This window comes from Galleria mellonella, unplaced genomic scaffold, assembly GCF_026898425.1.
Source record: "Galleria mellonella isolate WM207_F2 unplaced genomic scaffold, CSIRO_AGI_GalMel_v1 utg312, whole genome shotgun sequence".
Lineage (NCBI taxonomy): Eukaryota > Metazoa > Arthropoda > Insecta > Lepidoptera > Pyralidae > Galleria > Galleria mellonella.
In genome coordinates, this window is record NW_026442074.1 from 10,870,827 (window position 1) to 10,893,803 (window position 22,977).

Consider the following 22,977-nt stretch of genomic DNA (forward strand, 5'->3'; position numbering starts at 1 on the left):
ATACTTAATAGATATTTATTTATTTAAAAAATATGCATCTGGCAATAAAATTCAAGTTAGGCATAGACAAAGTCTCAGTGGCTTTTTTATATCAAAATATTATTATCTTAGATTATATAGATAGAACATTAAATGTCAAAAACAGGTTAAAATTTAGTCAGCTATATCATTTGGGTAAGTATGGACAGATTTTTTTTTTAATTAAAACATATCGCGCTTTTTCAGTGTTGCAAGTAATGGGATCAAAAATTTCCCAAATTAGGTTCATTTTATAAATATGGAATGGGAACTATTTTTCGGATATAAATATATATATATATATATAAGTATGTACATATTTCTTACAAATTATTATACATATATTTTTTATTTTAACTATCAATTACCTAAAACCGAAAACATATTTTATGTCTATACTTAAATATAGATTAAAGTAAACAGATAATAAACACGATTACCAATCATTATGAACTGTATTATTTTCATTTTTCAATTTAACCTTATAATTTCTCCCACCACCTTATAACCCTACTCACGTAGTACTGACTGAGTTTTTGACGAAGCATTGGATATGGAGCCACTTTATCTATATAATCTAAGACAATTATCCAATATGCAATCAAAATATTATTTCTTTTTTCAAAACTCTTAATTCGCCTGTGTTATATATGTGTATTCTGTGAATACAGAATGACATGAGTGAATAGAGTTAACTCTCGTGTTGGTCCCATATAAAATTTATCATGTGTTTTCGACCCCTCTCTTTGTGTAAACTAGTACAGCACTAATTGGCTAAAAGCCACTATCATTGAGATCAAGCCAGTTACAATGAGTGGCGGTCTAATGACCAGCCGTGATCTCCGTGATGTCATGAGTATAAGAATGTCAATGCTTCACCTATTATTTTTATATAATTTATATATAATTAGATCGAGAAAGCTCAACTAGTTTCGGGATCAATTCGTGACCCTTAATCATGAGCAGCTGTGACGCGAGCGCGAGCGTCTACAGCTTCCGCTCAGCAGGCGGAGGCGTGCAGTCAGGCTTATGTCATAGCCGATCATTATTATGGGTCTGGAAACTAGTCGAGGCTTCTCGATCTAATTAGACGTAAGTTAAACCAGTAACGTATGCTTACGAAAATTTTAACAATAAGATATTTAAATCATTTTATATTTATATGCAATATATAATAATAAACAAATAACTATATCTGCAGAAAGAATTGGCGGGATATTTGTCATTTCATATTGAGTACAGAGATTTGTCTACATAACGTATTTATGTAGGTAATAATAATAATAAAAAAAAATCACTAAAACCCTAAGACCTACACAACTGAATTGAATATTTTGAGAAAACACCTAAAATTAAAATCCCGATGAAAATTAGACAGATTCGCTTTTTCGAAATCACTTAATTATGAATCTGGCCCTACCAAAAAATTTATTTTGCCCTACATTAAACTTGGGTCTAGCTACGGCCCTGTAGTTAAAAGCCTATGGCTCTTAAAACAAATTTTGGACGGCTTATATTATGCTTAACCAACTGAATTAAAATTAAAAAAAAAAAAAAACATAGAGTAATAGTCTTAAAATTAGTTGCCAACTTCTAATTACAAATTGGCATTCATAAATGCGATTTGATTATTTCTTGTATATTATTTTATATTTATAATAAGTTTACTATTGTAATCTTGTAATTATTTATATTTATAATAAGTTTACTATTGTAATCTTTTGGAGGAAACAATAAAGAGTATCTATCTATCTATGTATCTATTATAAAAGTGCGCCATTTTTTATTTTTATTTTTTATGCAAGGCTGAGGCTGAGTTTGCGGCTCACTTACTGACAAGAGACTACATCTTGCCTCTCTAGACCATCGTTTCTCAACCGGGGGTCGTGTTTGTTATCAAAAGGAGTCGCAAATAATAAGACTTCGAAATATTCGTTTAACGTAGCGATGCGCGACTTTATTAATCCGAGTACTGATTATTCGACTGAGCAATTCAATCGGATTATTCGAATGATTTTCAAATAATTCCATTACTAATTTCATTCACTACACGCTTCTACTAAAATTAGTAGCTAAAATCATTCATTAGTAGTTGTTCATGTACGAATTGGCGGGAATACTCTTTTTTTTATTTGTCGTCACTTGTTAAGGTAGTGGTGTGATAGTAGAAAACGGACTTAAAAAACAGACTTTAGGAAAAGGTCTGTAAAGAAGAAAAAAAAACAAAGAGTCTTTGTTTTCATTATTCTCATTGATTACTAATTAGTAAATCTCACAAGATTTACTACTTAACTTTTTGGCTGTTTCGTGAGTCGCGACATAAAAATGGTTGAAAAAAAATGCCCTATCCCTAAGGCATTTTTTTACTGTGCCCAGTATATATGCATATACTGAATAGATATTATACGGCATACCCTCGGTATTCTTGAAATTTTACTTTTCACTCGGATATTGATATATCCAAATCCAAAGTAAAATTTCCATACACATTTTTGTAAATCACACAAATTATTTAATTATCTATCACAACTAAAGGTGCGTAATATATAGCCATATGGGGTAAAGGGATTGTTAGTAATGGAGACTGAGAATCCCATTGCTAGCAATATACCCAACCAGGTCGACCTCCTCGCGGTTCTCCCTGAAAACTATCATGGTTAATTCCTGATGAATTCATCATGATGGGCTAACTGGCCTGTTTTCATTCTCATCTATCACCCTTCACTGGTGCTCCGCCAGCGTATCCCGTTAGCGCAGGCGGGGTTACCATACCATTTTCATCCATCAAAAAAAAAAACCAATTGCATGTTAATGCGAGCTAATATTTAATATTAATATATTATAATATATAAATTTATTTTGTGCATATTCTTGAGCATTATTGAATGTAATTTTTACGTTCAAATTATTAAATTTCTATAGAACAAAATTCTTATTTAGCTATTTAAACAGTATTAAATTTTCTTCTTAAATTTGTTTAAAATGTGTGTGATGTTACATTAATATGTTTAGAAATAGTATTAAGTATATCTGCGGCTAAAAACTCACTTTTTTAAATAAATCCAGGGCCCTATTTAGGGCGTCAGTCGGGCAAAAATTTAGTATGGGAGGTAAAATATGTTCACTGCGAGTTAACAGCAAATATTAATTTTTGCCCGGAGCGGCAATATAAATTAGTTATTGCCGCAAATGTCATATTTTACAGTTCTCATGAGCCGATTATTTAGTAAAATAAATAATATACAAAGACGTTCGTGTCGGTCTGTTTTTAGTCTATATATATGGCAATAATCCTTATCACGTTATAGAAACCTGTCAGTCCAGAATATGTTGGCGAAGATGCCCGCAATCATCAGCGAGAAGTATAACGTCACCGCTGCCCACCATAACCGTTTCTCCCATTTCCTCTTCTCCAAGTTACGAAGAACTCCTATGCCTACTAAGAGACCTGGAAAAAGTAAAATATTTTTTACAATAAGTGTTTTGTTTAATTGTCAACGAACTTAAAAATTGAGGGTTTTAATTCGACTATCTTTTTTTATATTGTTACATGGAAACGGTCATAAAACTTTCGCGGAAAGCAAGATATTTACAGCCTGTTGTATTTACTGAGTAGAACAAGATATGTACATATATTGTCGGTCGTCTATCACTTTATTACCTTGATTTAATTGTAAGACGAAAAGAATAAAAAAAAAAAAACAGTCAAAAAAGAAAAAAATCAATAAAAAAATGTCCTTCCTATTATTAATTATGATCGAAAGTACATTCGAAAATTATATTTTTCCCCTATTTTCCAGGAAACTGTTCTAATTTAAACCTTTAGATTATATAGATAGAGCATCGAACTTCACTTCGCGTCAACTTTTTGTCAGCTAATTGTCAAATCAGCTGACTAATTTTTTTTTATTGTTGTTCTATATATTTACGCACACAATATATCTTGACGTATCTATATTTAATTAATCAATAAATAAAATTACTTTTTGCGTCTTAAACAGACGCAGATTTTATAAGACAAAATAAATATAGAAGTTATAGAGGAATCACTCATAACTATATATTTATCACGCAAAATTGTATGTAAAAGTTGACCTGCATTTCTGTGGGGACACTCTATCTAATCTAAGTTTAAAACATAAAAAAAATAATAGCTAAAACAATTTAACTGTTTTCAAGTAATGCGATTATTTACCAATGAACGTCGTTCTATTTTTATTTATATATGTCGTTACGTACGCAAGCTAACTGAAACGAGCGTTATAATAATTTTGCAATAACAAAACGCACATGCGTACTACACACTACAGTTACGGGAGATAAAACATATAGGGCGAATAGGCTCCAGATAGAGCATATAATTTTAATATTAATTCGTGTTTTTATCAATATAACAATGTCTGAGCTCTTGTCCATGTAACATCGTTGAACCATAGCGGTTATCATTTGAATTTGATACTTATTTCAAAACGTAAAAGCACCAATTTCAATTATAAAAAAAAACAATGTTCTTATTTTAAATCCAATAGTACGTTCCGATATACGATAGTATGTTTCACTGACACATTAATTTTAAAATAATTTGAATATAGAACATGGAACTATGTATCCAATAGATTCAGCTTTGTACCAAACAGCATTTTGTTTTCAGAGAGAAATAGCTGCTTTAAGCGTGACAAAACGGTTCAACATAGACGAATATATCGTTAATTCTAAGAAAAAAAATACAGACAAATTGTGAATCTTCTCTCTTTTTAACCGATTTTAAAAGGAGGTTAAAATTCGATTGCATTTTTTATGTTTGTTACTTCATAACTGCATCAGTTCTAAATCGATTTGGAAAATTCTTTTTTGTCTGAAACTATGTACCTACTTAAAGATTGGTCCAATGTTTTTCGACCAAAGAAACTGGTTTTTTCACAACTGAAATCGGTTTTGTTGAGGTATAAAATCTTTAAATATAAAAGTCGCTTAAAAGTAACTTGGTATATATGTATTCCTTGTAAATATTTATATATATATATATATAACAAAAACTTACCAGCAATCGCGCCAGCCAAGTGTGCAACGTAACCGATATTCTGCTGCAAATGCCTCCAGTAGCGGTCGTAGACCGCGGTGCCGATGTCCACGCCGGCCAGCAGCAGGAACACGAGCAGTTGGATCACGGCGAACTCCATCTCGGTCCAGTTCTGGAATCATCATCGCCATAACGATACATTGCTAGGCACGGATAGCTTTCAACCTATTCTTAGTTTTCTTTCAGCTTCTCAAAGGTTGACTGTAAGAGATCTCTCTATGGGTTAAGTCCGCCATTGTATATTAAATCTTTTAATGTGTCCTATGTAAAATAAGTACAATAAGCGTCGTAATGAGGCGAATACAATATAATACATGAGTATACGAAGTACATGGCACAATGGAAAATATGATATTAAAGCCTTTAAGCCTAAGCCATAAGTCTAAGTCAGTTTTTGTTTTAATGGGTAATTATGGTATGGTAACCCCGTCTGCGCTATTGGTATACACTGGCGGGGCACCAGTGAGTAATGACAGATGAAGATGAAAGTAGGTCAGTTAGCCTATCCTGACGAATTAAATTAGAATTAGTCACGATGGTTTCCAGGGGGAACCACGTGGAGGTCGACCTGACAGGATATATTGCTAGTAATAGGGCTATTTGACCCTATTACTAACAAGCCCTTTCCCCCCAGTCTAAGCCAGTTAGGCAGAGTGATATTGGCTTAGGTAGTAGGGGTAGGTAATCCTCACTGTTGCTGTTCTAGGTTGGTATGGTATCTACCTGGTTGGTATGGTTAACCATTACTGAACCATTACCATGGCTGTGTTTCGGTTTGAAGGGTGGGATATGGCGTGAATTTACTGGGTATAGAGGAATAACATCTGAGTCCTCAGGAATGACAACGCATGGGGGGTATCATGAGCGAAATAGTATACTCTGTTATGTCCATGGTACTGCTCATGTCTATAGGCGACGGTTACCACTTTCCATCAGGTGGGCCGTCAGCTTGTGTGCCATTTTAAGTTGTACAAAAAAACTGAACATAGGGTTCTTCCACTAGGGGGATTTTGCCAGTAGTTGCCATGCTTGGGAGACAGATTGGCAACCGCAGTTAGGCGTTGGTAATGTTTTATAAGGGACGCTGCTACTAAGGGAGCCTAATGATTGAAGACCGGGTCTTCAATCATTAGGCTCCCTTAGTTGCCTTTTACGACATCCACGGGAAAGAGAGGGGTGGCCCATTCTATGGCGGGACTATATGGCAATTGGTTTGTACTATACGGTATTATTTATAATAAAAAGACATTTACCATAATAATAGTAGCTATATGTGCCGCAATCAACGCATACACTCCTCCTGACGCTCCTGCAAGGTACACCTTCGGATCTGTGAGGCTCGTTGCTAGGGACCCGGCCGCGACCCCGGCGAGGTACACCAGGGTCACGCGCCACCATCGGTGTACCATCTCGAGTGGCACACCGAGGAACAGCTGGACTAGTAAGTTGACTAGCAAGTGGACAACGCTGGAAAAGACGGCAAGAATTTGGCTGAATTGTTTTTAACCATTTTTTATGCGATTTAAAAAAGAAGATTTTTTTTATGACACAGGGCGCAAACGAGCATGCGGTTCATCTGACCACCGCTGCCTATGATCACCCGTAACACCAAAAGAAATCGCAGGTGTGGTGCCGACCTTTTAAAAAGGAATATACTCTTTTCTTGAAGGTTACGTTGTCGTATCGGTTCGGAAATACTGCTGCTGGAAGTTGATTCCAAAGAGTGGTTGTGCATGGAAGAAAGTGCGTGGAAAAACGAACGGTGGAGGACCGCTGATTAGTTCTCGATTACAATGTAATTTTTTGTATGTATATGTTATGAGATATCAGCTACATTTACGTTAGTTGTAAGCCGATTTTGATTATTCTTTTTTAACAACGATAGGGTTTTCAACCGTATTCATTCTATATTAATTTTGTCACTATGAAAGTAAAGACTCGTGCTCACGTCACAGCCGTTCATGATTAGTCCCGAATAATGCCGAAACTTGTCGAGCTTTCTCGACCTAGACCAGAGGGAGACTTTGTACAAAAGTCGATTGCTTGGGTACCTCTGTCCCATTCGTGTTTCTACCATGATGCAGTTGTGTTTGCATGGCTGTGTTTCGTTTTGAAGGGTGGGATATGGCGTGAATTTACAGGGTACAGAGGAATAACATCTGAGTCCTCAGAAATGGCAACGCATGGGGGGTATAATGGGCGAAACAGTATACTCTGTTAGGTCCACTGTACTGCTCATGTCTATAGGCGACGGTTACCGCTTTCCATGAGGTGAGCCGTCAGCTTGTTTGCCATTCTAAGTTGTATAAAAAAACCTACATAACTTACTCCGCAGGGTCTAAGAAGAAAAAAACTTACCCGACATGCACCAACATGTAGGTCAAGAACCGCCACGCTTCGTGCCTCTTGTGCGGATTGTAAATGAAGATCTGTGCGATGGGTCCGTTGGCGTCGGTCTTGCCTAGCGACGCGTCGTAGCAGAAGAGGGCGATCTCCACTAGGGATATGAGGATCATGCACACCGCTGGTGGCCAACATGTGTACTCCTCCTCGTAGGTGCCGTCTGTGTACGTGAAGATAGTTGTGCTACGGGGGTGGGCTGACATTGACGAAACACAATGGGTGCAACGGTGGGAATTGGTCACGGGAGTTGGGAAGTGAGGAAGGTATTAAAGTTATGTTTTTGATTTTTTTTTCAAGGATAAGAATTCCATTGTCATAGTAGCCATTATACGAATTTTTTTTTTATTAGAAAAAAGTTATCGGCCATAACAGATTTTTAAGAGTAATTTTGAAATTAATTGGTTATTGGTTAGAAACACAATAGAAAATACATTATTTGATAATTTTGCATTTTTATTGAATAATTTAATGATAAATGTAATACAAAGGTTATCAATATTATTAACGTCATTAAAATAGTTTACGTAAATACGATTATAAATATAGTAGAAATTTGAAAGTATATAATAAATTTAAATTGTTTGATAGTTAAGATTTATTTATTTATTTTATTTATAAGAGAACGTTATAAATAGGCAGGACAGGAATAGATCACGCGTTATCGGAGTGGCACGGCGATGACATGGCCCGGCCGCAATTATCAATTAAGAAATCGTTTTGAAAGCGAAATGTGAACATTAATTGAACAATAGCATAGAGACGGGGTCATATGTCGTGCGAGAGCACGGGTTTTATTAGACGTCGAATTAAGTAGGTAGTTTTATTTGGGGAAAAGGATTGTGGACAAAAACAAAACAATAGGGGGAGAGACAAAGAAGAAAATAGTTAGTCATCTGCATGCAAATTTTATTCCACATATTTGTATGTTAGTTATAGTAAATTTGACAGGATTGTATGGAAATCTTTGCGATTCTCTGAAGCAGAGGTTGAGGGCACAGAAAGTTAATGTATTAAAAATTACAAAACTATGTAAACAGATGTGAGGAAACAATCTCTAATTTTTTGTATAACAAAATATTTTCCACGACTTTCTTGTCTATTGAGTGAAATTTTCCATTTTTTTATTTTTTTAGACATAAAATGAAAATGCTTCTGTTCAGAGAATTGCAATGACTTTTCTTAAAAAATATTCATATATTTTGTAAATGTGTATAATTTATGTTTTTTTTTTATTAAAGATATAATCGAAACTGATTTTATGTGGATAATTAAGTTTTTGCCATATAGTAATAATAATATTAATAAATCTTTTATTTTTAGGTATATACCCATAGTTTACAGTTACAATTTTTACATTTATATATTATACAAACTATTATTATATAATTAAATTATACATTATTAATAAAATACCAATTTAAATAATTTTATTATACATTTCCTTGTCGATATAAAATGGACAAAGATTTAAGAAAAAAAAAAGAAAAACTAATTACGCTTATAAAACCAGTTTTGTAATTCTTTTATTTTACAAATATAATGTTAAAATAACAAAAAAATATTCAGCTATAATTTATTGTAATATGAAATCCCAATGTATAGTTAATATAATGCTTGTGATAATATAAACTATGTCATTTATTAGTCACAATTTACTAATAGTACATAATAAATAATGAAATATAAGTACGTAAGTATACTTCCAAATAAGTCCAATTCTGCATAAATATATCGTAGTAATTAACAGATAATACATGCTCATTCCTAATATTACTTCTGTTGTTATCTTTTTATTAGTTATAATTTAAAATAAATATGTATATTTGAAATTTGCTGTTGCAATATACATACTTACAATAGAAAATAAGGAAAATAAATGACTTAATTTGTTAAGGTATTCATTTATTTTAAATCTATGCAGAATTAGACCTTTTGGACGTACCCAATTATTTACATGACCTCATATTGAAGCACGTATACTATTAACCACAACCTTGAACCCGCCACCTTGAATTTAATAAATGATCCATGCAGATGTATATACAAAAGGGACAGATTATGATCGACAGACAATTAGACTATGAAAGTCCAATGTTGTCTGTTGCAACCACATAAGAGTACAAATCCAAGACATAAAGTTGCAATTACGAGGTGACCCTTAAAAACGTTGATAAAACACGAAAAACATACCAAAGTATTCAATGACCTTATTCTTATATCTCAAAATTTTATGCCATAATTTCGTACACTCAGTTTTTTTCTTGGATCTAAAAACATCACTAGTCCACTTGTGTGCGTAATACCACATTTTGACCAAACAATAACGTTCACGATAATACTTGGCAATTGTAAACACATTAAAAAGTATTTACAGTCCCATTAATATTGTCACATTTTCGTTTAGTATTTTACCTGCTACATTATGTCAACGATTTATATTTATTACTTTGATTTACTATTTAAAAAAAAAAGTTTTAAAACGTAATCTAATACGCAAGTCAAGGCCGATCGTGTACGGTGAACGTGCGGCCAACGCTGGTCAGTGGTAAACTATGGGGGGGAAACCTCGAGACCCTTGACGTCCCGCGACAGTAGGCGAATGGATACGCTACGTCACAAATGACTGGACCTAGGATGCGTCTATAGACGAGTAATAAAGCAGTCAATTATGCGTTAATCCGACATCTCGTGTTATGTTACTGACCGCAATAAATTCTGGTCCACTGTAGCCAGCGAGATAATGTCTAGTTATAGTGTTATTTTGCGCCACAATTACATTTCCGGGTACAGCATACGAGCAGGATATTTTGCCACTCGAGCTTAAAATAAACAATTGCCATCATTTATATGGTCTTTCTAAGGTGGCATACAAGCATACGGTTCACCTAATTGTACCGGAACCTAATTGGACACTTGAAGTTCCTAAGGGCATTTGCCCAATTGGTGCCTCCTAGATTAGGCCCTGCCAGATATAATAACAGGATATTTTCTATACTTAGTTGAATGGAAATCGAATGGGAATATCAAACTAGATTAAGGTTCAATAAAACATGAGTGTCGCCTAAGAAAAACAACTCTGTAGGTATGTATCTTTGCAAAATGTACTAAGTTGATTATGGCACTTCTCTTGACTGTCAGCACACCTAGGGACTTATGTCTTATTTCATTTGTATTAGATATTGCATTAATAATTCTACATTTGAAACTGAAACGATAACACTGGCTTAACTGGGACTTTGAAAATTTTGGAAACAGATCCATTGTTCTGAGGTATAAACAATACATTATGTTTACTCAGTAATTGTTACAGCACTTTATTTGGTTCGTAAAAGCAATCTATGCATCATTATTTTTTATAAGTGAGATTCATAGCTGATTTCATTTTTAAAACAAAAATGTCGATTTTGATAAAGCTTGGCATAAAAATCTAATATGATTACATCAATTGGCCCTCAAATTAGGGTACTATATATAACTCAAACTGCAAACATTCCAGTATAAAACTCAGTACCCCAACAAACGTGCGACCTAGTTATTTTCTTTTTAGAAATAAATATCGGTTGGAAAAAGCGCCTGTAGAAATAAAACGAGCAAATTTATAATGGCGTGTCATAATTACAATTGACATACGACCTTTGACATTTGCTATTTAATTTAATTTTAATCCTTACATACATTATAAAGGGAAATGGAGTTTACATTTTACATACACACGATAAAGTGACAAAGCAGAATTTATTACTGCATAATCTGATACATGAACCAGTATGTATTTATGCAAGTTTTGTAACAAATAAATATTAATAAAAGAAAAAAGAAAACGCAAAATAAAATCCTATATTAAACCATTTCAGGCTATAGTGATAAGGTAACTAAAGTACATGTAAGGAATCCCAGCACTCGTTATTATCAGGGACTGATTTAGCAATTTTGCCATTCTGGGTAAAAAATATTTTGTGCTTTTTATAACTAACGGCTGCCCTCATTTTTGCCGATCTGGGCAATTCCCTGCCAAGTTTTATAAAACTAGACAGGCAATTACCCAGATTGCGAGTACGGTCTGAAGACTTGATCTGCAAGTGTGCCCATTTGATATCCGTTAAGGTAATGCTTGTGCCCTTGCGGCCAGCCTCTATTTGCCCTATGTGTGTAATCAACTAAAAATAAATAAAACTCCGACTTTACCCACGTATTGCGTGATCCGTCTGCGTGGACTTCGATGAACTAATAATCTGATTAGTAGCATTTAACTGCGTTAATACATCTTGAATAACAATGCATCTGTTAATTCTCATACGGCTTGGAATGTTCGCTACGAAATAAAGTATTATGTGTCGTTTCATTCAATCAATCAAAAAGTCATTTATACATATAAGATTATGATTATTATTAAAAATTTATGATACGTTTTTCGTAAATTATATACTCCTAGTTCTATACAAAAATTTTACTCTACTGCGATCGAAACAAGCTGACAATAAGGGAATTTATTCTCACACCCTTGAACCTAAATGGTTACATTCATTGCGGTTTCAAAGAAATTTTCTCCTGTGAACACTCTCAGGCTGTGGAATGAGCTCCCTATTTTCCCTAAAGACTACAGTACTGTGTTCTTCAAAAAGGCTATATTAAAGTTTTTCCAGGATCGGCAATGCGTACGTGACACCCCTAGTGTTGCAAGCGTCCATAGGCTACAGTGACCGTTTACCATCAGACGGGCTGTATGCTTGTTTGTTGTCTTTGTGGTATAAGAAACAAATAAGAAAAAGTTGTTATCGATGAAATTCGGGTTGTTAAATCTGTTACACCTTTAAACATACTGTTAAACAATATTACTCATTTCGTGCCCTATTTAAGAGCTGCACTCTTGTCGGTGGAACTCTTGCCACGCACTACGATTTTCAGCAAACTTTACTATAGACAAAATATACTTTGCCCTCCGTGGCAACCTTAATACGTCCCTGTTCCGAATGAGTACACAAAGTAATAAACGTGAGTATATTATATTGTAAAAATTCTCTCCGACATAATAATTTATCATGTTTTCTTATTTATTTTACAATACAGTAAGTGATAACAGTTGCATGTGTACATAAAAACAATGGACAACAAAGATTACACTGTGTCGCACGTGACGAGACGTTCATGCGTTGGCATCGCGTCGACAGCTAAGTACAACGAAGATATTTTGTTATAATATTATTTATTGCACTTGAACAAAAGATACAGCGATTAGTTTAACAACTTGTTGACAAAGGTGGACTTAGGTCGAAAAGATATCTCTTCCAGCCAACCCGAAGCAGTTAGAGAGAAAACAAATAGCGGGTAATCTAGTGCAGGAAAGGTACAGATAAAAAGAGTAAAAGAGGTAAATAGAATACAAATGTATAGAATATATATACACATACAATATATACATATATACAACACATATAACAGTAAGTACATAGTATTGTTTGTTTCTTAAACTGGAGCTGTATAATTTATTTTTATTGTATGTTGGACATTAGAAATATAACAGAAGTTTTTGTATACTTATAAAAGTAAACAAAGAGGAGGGAGAAGGACTGTTAGTAATGGGGACGTTAATCCGCATTGCTAGCAATATACTCTGTCAGGTCGACCACCACGCGGTTCTCTCTGGAAACCATCGTGATTAATTATTGTCAAATTCGTTACAATGGGCCAAATGAGCTGACTTCATCCTCACCTATCATCCCTCACTGGTGCCCCGCTAGTATATACCAATAGCACGGGCGGAGTTATTATTTCATTAATTAATTAATTTATTTATTTATTTAAGGAACACCAACAGCATATTGCATTATAACATATAGGTATAACAACATTAAATACAATACAATATTAATGCACATGCCAATTATAGGTATTCACAGCATTCACTTTAACATAATTATACAGTGTAAGAAATTTAAGTAAATAACAAAAATAAACATGTAATCTAAGTTGTGAGCAATATCAGAAACTAAGATTATGAGTAAATTAAATTAACAAAATATTAAAAAAATATATATTATGACAATTAGAGTTAATTTTCATAAGATTGTCGTACAAAGTGCTTCAGCAATTTATTCCTGTAGGAATTCGAATTATCGTACACTATATCAATTTCAGGTAATTTGGCATTAATTTCATTGTATGACGCACTAATCCTGGCCAGAGGTTGATGCAGTCCTAGGTTTGTTCTGCAGCGCGGTAAGCTAAATGTTCTAGTTATAGGGTTATTAAACAAAACATTAACGTCTATTAAACAAAAATAGTAAACAAATTGACGGTCCATTTACTGAAAACCGGTAACTATTTCCTGTATATACATTACATATAATATTTATAAAAAAATACAAATATTAACAACTTATATAAATATAAATTCATACATATATATGTATACATAATAATACATAATTTCAGCAGGATTTAAGGAGGATCAAGTGATTATGGGGATAGCTAATCGGATCCGTTTAAATAGATAATTCCTGATTAGCTTTGACAAAATTTTTTATACCACTAAGGTGGCAAACAAGCATACGGCCCATCTGATTGTAAGCAGTTACCGTGGCCTATAAACGCCTGCAATACCAGAGGCATTACACGTGCGTTGCCGGCCCTGCAGGAACTTTTTTACCCTTTTCTGAAGAACACCATTCTTTCTCTTGTTCCCATTCGTTGTCTTGGAAAAAACACGATATAGGAGCTCATTTCATAACCTGAGCGTTCATGGGAGGAAACATCTCTAGAACCGCACTGTATACGACCATCTAGGTTTTTTTTTATACAACTTAGAATGGCAAACAAGCTGACGGCCCACCTGATGGAAAGTGGTAACCATCGCCTATAGACATGAGCGGTACCATGGACTTAACAGAGTATACTGTTTCGCCCATAATACCCCCATGCGTTGCCATTCCTGAGGACTCAGGTGTTATTCCTCCGTACTCTGTAAATTCACTGCCATTGCACATACATTTATTATATTAAGTTAATAAAGCTATAAATATATTTGTTTATAATTTGAACGTGTATATATTTGGAATTTTGGATACTAGTATCGATTATATATTTCCATACAAATTGTATTGGCTGATGAGTCGATTTATCATACATATTATTATCTAATCTAAATACCTGACCTTGTAACGTTATCATTGGATATTTGGTATGAATTTTTAACTTAAACTAACTCCACGGCTACAATATTTAACAAAATCGGCCGTTAGCTTGTTCGCCATTTTAGGTTACTAAAAAAATACGAAAGTTTGTATAGGATGTATGTTTGTTACTTTTTCAAACAAAAAGTATTGAACGGATTTGAATAAATTTTAGTAAATGGATAGGTTACATCCTAATAAAAAACTTACAATTATTTTCTTGGATATTTTATGTACTCATTCACGCCGCGTGAAGAAGAGTAACCGCGAGATACAGATAGTAAGTATATGTTTGTATATATATAAGTCGACAATCTAATGACCTTTATAATCACTTTAACGTAGGCAAATAATAACAAATGTAATAAAATAATTAGCCAAACTTTGACCATAGATAATATGGATTTTTTTATTTTATTTTTTTTATAAAAGCATTAGTCATGTTATTTGTCACGTTCACTTAGTAACAGATAATCAAATTAATAAACTATTATTGGGTAAATGCAATTTTTTTATATATTTTATTTGTGAAACTATTGCATAGCTTACTATACTTATATTATTTACTAGTTATTTAAACTTGTTGTGGGTGACCATGGGCGGCGGTAGTCACTTACCATCAGGTGAACCGCATGTCCGTTTGCCCCGTGTCGTAAAAAAAAAAAAACTTTATTGATCAATAAAATATGGTACAAAAACTCGACTCAATGCTATAGGCATTCTCTACCAGCCAACCTTTAGGATACCCAGAGAAACTGGATGGTGGTTTAAAAAAAATAAAACTTTATTTTAGTAAAATATCTCATTGTTAACATTTTATAAAAAAAAAAAAATGTAATACATAGGGTAATATGAAAATCATTAAGAAGACTTAGAAACTGAATTTCAATAGACAGGTCACAATCAGGGCCCGATCTAGGGGAACAAATAGGGCAAACATCCAGAAAGGCATTGAGGGCCTTAAAATTGTGGGCATTTGAAAAAGGGTGGCAAATATTTTCGCTGCTAAAAAAATTACTGGATGACAACAAGGACCCTAAAATTGTGGGCATTTGAAGAAGGTTGTTTTTCTTGTGTGATGATAGTTTTATGGTTTCAATTTCTTTTAATGTAAATTATGATATATGTATATAATGTTTACTAATTATTATGTCTTCCACGTGTCGAAATTAAAATGTTATGTTTAAATGTTAATCATGTTGTGTACACATGTTTTTGAATTATAACCTAGCATTAACACCATAATTATCTATATATAAACCTAACAAAAGGTTATAATTTGTTATGTGTGCCTTATTAAAATAAATAAATAAATAAAGGGCGGCAAATATCTTCGCTGCTAAAAAAATACTGGATCGGGCACTGGTAAGCATTAATATCATTAAATGGGTCGAAATATGAAAACAATTTATTGAACATACATACATACATATCCGTCATTGCCTGTCTCCCATTAGGGTAGGCAGAAACAATGGAACACCAAATGCTTCGATTCAAACAAACCTCTTTCGCTTCTTCCACATTCATCAATCTTGTCATACACGCTCGTCGGTTACGGGTACTTTTAATTTGGCCCTTCTTCAGCACGTCGCCTATTTGGTCAACATACGTCCGTCTAATTTATTGAATCATTCGTAAAAAAAAGATCTCGTGGTTGCGCGGTTTGTTTTAAATTATTTGTTTCATTTTTCGATGAAAATTCTTCGATACTAATGCAGGTACATAGTGAATTCACAAATTATATAGAAAAAAAAACCGAAGTGTACTTTTCGTCAAAACATTTTAAAATTAACATCGATATAACAGTCTAGTCACCATAGGCAGTGTAACGTGAGCGAAACTTCGAGACAACCTTATAACTTAACACATTTTACCTAAATGATCACGCTAATTCGCGTCTCTTGCAAACAATAAATCACAAATCGAGTTTTATCAAAATCGGTTCAGCAATTCTGTATTAATATTATATAAATGTACGGCAAAAATCTTCACAATACCTACCATATCTCCAATTCATAAAGTTCAAAATAAACAATGTTCATAACATTACGCCCAGTAATTCGAATTTTGAAAGATGTAACGTACAATAGGGCCGATTCTAGGGTGTCATTTCTGTAAACTTAATATTTAAATTTGATAATTTCGTGAAATTACTTTTTTTATAACACAGGAGGCAAACGAGCGTGTGGCTTACCTGATGGTAAGTGACTACCGCCGTCCAAGATCACCCGCAACACCAGAGGCATTGCAGTGATGCTGCCGGCCAATGTTTCATGAACTATGATAAATTAAATTTATAATAATTTCGACTTAAACCTATTAAAAAATTTGTTCATATTGGCCCTTACAATAAATATGTCGCTGTGATATCAAATAAATTTTTTTATTTTAGACTTTAGAGAAATGATGCCCTGATTCGACCCAAAAAATGATGTTGATGAACCATGAAACAATGTTCTGATGTTTCAGACGTATCACATCACGAACAATCCCATGTAATAGCGAACGACATAGCGAGGACACAGTATAAAATAATGCAGTAGTTCAATTCATAATAAAATACCAAAATCCGAAGTAAACGTGTTAAATATGAGTATATTAACATGCGGCTGATAATAATTTTTACATGTAAACAGAGCCCTTGATATTTTGTTTACGCTAGGGGGGAAAAGGATTGTTAGCATTGGAGTTTGGCAGCCCCATTGCTAGTAATATACCTTATTAGGTCGACCTCCACGTGGTTCCCCTTGGAAACCATCGTGAACAATTCTTGTTGAATTCGTCACGATGGGCTAACTGACCTACTTCATCCTCACCTATCATACTTCACTGGTGCCCCGCCGGTGTATACCGATAGCGCAGGCGGAGTTACCATTCCATTATCATCCATTAAAAAAAAACTCTGTTTACGCCGCAAGGAACTTCGCGTAATAATAAATAAAGTTTTTATCTACAAAGTACGAAGCAGATTAATTTGAATTCATTAGCATCCTTTTAAAGAAGTGTTCTACTAGTGTAACTGAATAGTTTTTCCATGGAAACGTGGGTGAAAACACGGCAAAAAAGTATTAGTATTGAAGGCTCGTAATTTTTTGTAATTTTTCGTCTAACGTTTCTTTGGGAAATATAATCAGTTCCAGTGGTACTACAGCCTCGTAAAAGAATGTTAATAAATTTATTTTCACCGGCATAACACAGATAGTATTTAATTTCCAAACACTTTTATGTTGGGGGAAAAGGGATTAGTTAGTAACGGGAATTAGTAACCTCATTTCTAAAAATATACTTTTTTTAAGGGTGTAAATGGAATGGTAACCTTGCCTGCGCTAACGGGATACGCTGGCGGAGCACCAGTGAAGGGTGATAGGTGAGAATGAAAACAGGCCAGTTAGTCCATCGTGATAAATTCATCAGGAATTAACCATGATAGTTTCCAGGTAGAACCGCAAGGAGGTCGACCTGGTTGGGTATATTGCTAGCAATGGAATTCCCAGTCTCCATCACTAATAATCCCTTTCCCCCCAATATACCCTATTAGATCTATTAACCTGCTTCCATTCTCACCTATCATTGATCATTTGTGCCTCGCCAATGTATACCAATAACATAATTGGGGTTTCCATTCCATTATCATCTTAAAATACCATTTACGTTGATCAAGTGTTTTATAATGAGTTGAACTACTGCATATTTTTCCACTGTATCAGACAAGCGGATAGACATCCAATGACATGAGCCCGATGACACATATATGGTAAAAAAAAAAAAAAGAAAAACTACCACTATCGCGCGTCGTCACCGGTCGGAAACCTGTCCACGTCCCTAGAGTTAAAAATTAGTAATTATATTATTATGTACAGGGCAAGATAAGAAGATAATATATAGCAATATCTATATATTGAAGTTGTAATATCTATGCATATATTGATCGAATAACATATATATTAGATATCGGTTATCCAATATATATTATTGAAAAGAATATTCCGCTAGTAATGTAATGTAGATATTCGACTGGTAATTGCGATATTGCAATGGGTAGGTCATCAATATCCAAAACTCAATATATATATATCGGATATTAAACATTTCTAGTACACGGTTAATAACAATTGTATACAAATTTTACAAATATACATATTATATTCTATGAGAATTATTATATAATCATATATATAGGATCATAATAATAAGCAGTACTTTACACTGTGACAGTGGAGTCGATTCTGACGCGTAGCTCTAAATCTATTATTTTGGTAGTTTCGTCAAATTAGTGTTTTATGGAGTTACCCTCTTATTCATAAAAACAACAAACCTCTAAACCAAATTTAGCTATAAAACTGTTTTGTCTCTTTCTTTAACATTAAATTATGAATTTGAGAGTAAATGACAAAATAATGTATAAGTTAATGTGAATTTATAGATTGTAGTTTTTTATGAATAAGGGGATAATTTTAAATCTATTAGAAATTAAATTTATATTGTTTTTATGCTGTTATCAAATTTTAATTTTAAAGATAGGTTTAGAAAAATGGCGCTCAGAATCGATTCCAATATTATGTATAATTTAGTCATAATTTAAATTAGAAAATATATAAAACTTTAAGATTGATCATTCTCAATGTTAGGAGATTAAATTAACAATTAAATTAAGATTAATAAATTGGTTTATAATTATGGTAAAGTCCCGTTTATCCGAAATTTGCTTCAACAAAAAAATACCGAATTTTTTACACCTCTTCATATATATTTAAAAACTTTGAGCTTCCAATCATATTTTGGCGCCTTTTTAACATGTCAACACAAATTCAGTTAATAACACGCAGGCTTATTCACAACCATATTATATTTCGCGGATTTCGGAGTGTTTCAAAGGGCTTTATCCAAAACTTTCATTATCCGAACCGGCCTCCGTTCCGATTATTTCGGATAAATGGTACTTTATTCTATGAAATAATTATAATAGTGTAACAAGCATTTTGTGGAAAGTAAATTAAGTATATATATATATATATTATACACTACTATATACTAGGTATACATATTTACAACTTACATCCAAGTCACATGTAATGTTACGCTATGTACTGTAATTATATATTTTTATTGCTATAAACTAAATTGTAAAAAAAATATAAACACTGGAATTATAAATAAAGCTCATACGTAAATATTAACAATATATCGGTTGGCGGCCTGGTGATATGTACTACAGGTCTTAACCTATTACAAACACCAGCTCCTCAAAGCAGTTCCATATTATTTTAATCTTATTTTATCCTAAATACCTATGTGTAAATTTAAGTTACTTATGAGGAGACATAAATAAATATATTATTATATTATTAGAGCGACTGTGACGCGAGCGAAAGTCAGACTCGTGCTCGCATCACAGTTGCTCATGACTAAGGTTCACGAATTGATTCCGAAACTAGTCGATGTTTCTCGATCTAATTACACGTAAGTTAAACCGGTAGTTATGATATTAAAACATAACGTGTGCTTACGAAAATTTTAACAATTAAATATAGCTTATTACTCTAGGAATCTACTCCTTAAATATTACATAATCGACGGTAGGTGAAAAACTAAATGCAATATTTGTAGTTTCGAGTTTATGCTAATTTACTATTATTGCTTTGTTTTTTTTTTTTATTAATATTATTATCAATATTAATGAAATTGGTTGCCTTGAGGTAACTGAGAGAATTTAACGGTAGACGGACAGCAGCGTCCCTCTTAAAACATCACCAAAGAAAAAATCCAGTTGCCAAACCTTGTCTAGCGTAGCAAATAGTGGCAAATCTCGCAAGGGGGAGATGAAATTGGTTCTTTTATGCCGTGTGCTCTCAACGTAAAATAGGCCACCACTTTCTTTCTCGTGGATGTCGTAGATGTAACTAAGGGAATTTAATGATAGAGGGATAGGCAGAAGCGTCCCTCTCTTAAAACATCACCAAAGCCAAAATCCAGTTGCCAAACCTTGTCTAGTGTAGCAAATAGTGGCAAATCTCCCAAGGGGGGGGGGGGGGTATGTTTAGCAGTGGACGGTTAAAGGCCGATACCTTCATTATTTATTAAAATATAATAAAATTTTGTTTTTGTTTTTAATATTAATAACGCAAAAAAAGAAGTTATACTCGTGTTACGATTATTAGGACTAATATATATATATATATATATATATATATATAAGAATATCTACATTATTCGATTCAAATATCTATATATTGCCCCAATAACCAATATATATTTTTTTATACAACTTAGAATGGCAAACAAGCTGACGGCCCACCTGATGGAAAGTGGTAACCGTCGCCTATAGACATGAGCAGTACCATGGACATAACAGAGTATACTGCTTCGCCCATGATACCCCCCATGCATTGCCATTCCTGAGGACTCAGGTGTTATTCCTCTGTACCCTGTAAATTCACTGCCATATCCCACCCTTCAAACCGAAACACAGCCATGCAAACACAACTGCTTTACGGTTGAAACACGAATGGGACAGAGGTACCCAAGCAATCGACTTTTGTACAAAGTCTTCCTCTGGTAAATAAATAAAGTCAAATATTTTATTAAATTTATCCTTCCTCATGCTATAAATGTGAAAGCGAATTTGTTGTCTCTTAGCACATCAACGGCTCTACCAATTATCATGAAATTTGGTACACATATATTAGGTACTAGCGGCCCATTACGGCTTCGCACGGGTAGACATTTTTACAACATTTTAAAAAGTGGTTATTGTGACATAACGATAATAGTTGGACATATAGTATCGCGAAGTTTTTTGTAGTTATTGATATTTTCTTCAATAATGTACAACATACTTTTGTTCTATCACCAATAGTTTCCGCAGCGTACGCGACGAAAGATATTTTATAGCATTTTTTACACCTTCTGTTACGTTACTAAAGTTTTAATAAGGATCCCTAATCCTTTCTAGCAATAAATATAGCCTATGTCACTCAGGGCGAATGTAGCTTTCTAATGGTGAAAGAATTTTTGAAATCGGCAAAGTAGTTTTTGAATTTATTCATTACAAACATACATACACACAAAAATACAAATCTTTCCTCTTTATAATATTAGTGTAGATAATATTTGAGATGAAGCAGGATATACGCTATTTTTCATGCTGATCAATGCTCAATGTATAAATCTAGGTTACGCGAAAAATTTGCGGGCAAAAACCAGTCGTCCATTATTTCAACGAACTTGGAACCAAAACACGGAGGCTAGCTTGTTTGTTGCCGATCATATAGTATGTCAATCACATACATAACGGTTATTGTATTTTGGACAAATACAGTACTTTGGAAATCGTGTTGCATGTTCTACTTAACACTCTTCTGCTCTTAGTGTCCTCTGATAAAGCTGGATACATACTAATGGCATACAGGATATCCGTATTTTTTTTAATGGGTGATAATGGCATGGCAACCTCGCTCGCGCTAACGTATAATGCTAGCAATGAGATTGGCAGTCTGCATTGCTAACAATCCCTTCCCCCAGATACCGGTATTGGGATATTTAAGATTACTTTTCAGGGGTGAGGGGGAGATGGTGTGTAGCTCTTTATAATATGAGCATATGTACTATTAGATATATCTTTTATATCTTTGCTGATAGCTGAAAAAGCTCAGTTCTGTTCTCTCTTTCCTGATCCTGGCACAATACAATTTTAGTGTGGACACGACTGACCGTTGTTTTTCTAAAACAATGATTGTTCTCACGTATTAATTCTCATTTCAGCCATTATTCGTCCACTGCTGGACATAAGCCTCCCCCATAGAATAACTATACCAGAATATATTCACTGGCCGGGATAAAAGCAGCCTACGTATTTCTTCATCCCATGTATTTACTATATATATATTACATAGTGATTGATTAAATTGTTAAGTCGCTAAGAGGTAATAAACAAATAAACTTACTTTCACATTTAAAATACATATTAGTAAGGATTTCGTAGACAGATCGTATATTTACCTTCTAATATTAATAGTAGATGAAATAAAATAAAAAATGCAGCTCGTAAAAATATGTTAGCACAGGAAACCTAATGATTTGCCGTAGGTATGTTACCAGCCTAACAATAAGGTTCACCTTTCTAACAGGTGAAATTTTTATCAATTATCACAGTGTTATACTGCTATTCTTCGTGTGAGAGTAGCGCCCTCCGGTGTCAAGTAATTATAATTACAACCTATATATTTTTCTAATAACATATTTTTTTATTTATAATACCTAATAATATCCCCAATATTATCATTGTCATCATCAACACATCAGCCTTTA

The 22,977-nt window shown here is 33.6% G+C and overlaps 1 protein-coding gene across 4 annotated transcripts in view; it reads right to left on the reverse strand.

Annotated features, from left to right (window-relative positions):
- Positions 1-2,329: 2,329 nt before the first annotated feature.
- LOC113515164 (rhomboid-related protein 2) overlaps positions 2,330-22,977 on the reverse strand; it is a 36,915-nt gene continuing 16,267 nt past the window's right edge. The window contains exons 3-7 of one of the 4 annotated variants that reach the window (XM_052895851.1): positions 18,451-18,492; positions 7,457-7,661; positions 6,352-6,565; positions 5,060-5,210; positions 2,330-3,466 (exon numbers count right to left, since the gene is read on the reverse strand). In XM_052895851.1, coding sequence (XP_052751811.1) covers positions 3,321-3,466; positions 5,060-5,210; positions 6,352-6,565; positions 7,457-7,661; positions 18,451-18,492 — 758 coding nt within the window. In that variant the 3' untranslated portion in view covers positions 2,330-3,320. Of the gene's footprint in view, positions 3,467-5,059; positions 5,211-6,351; positions 6,566-7,456; positions 7,698-18,450; positions 18,493-22,977 lie in introns of all 4 variants that reach the window. The other 3 variants (XM_052895850.1, XM_052895854.1, XM_052895853.1) reach the window with 3 other exon arrangements.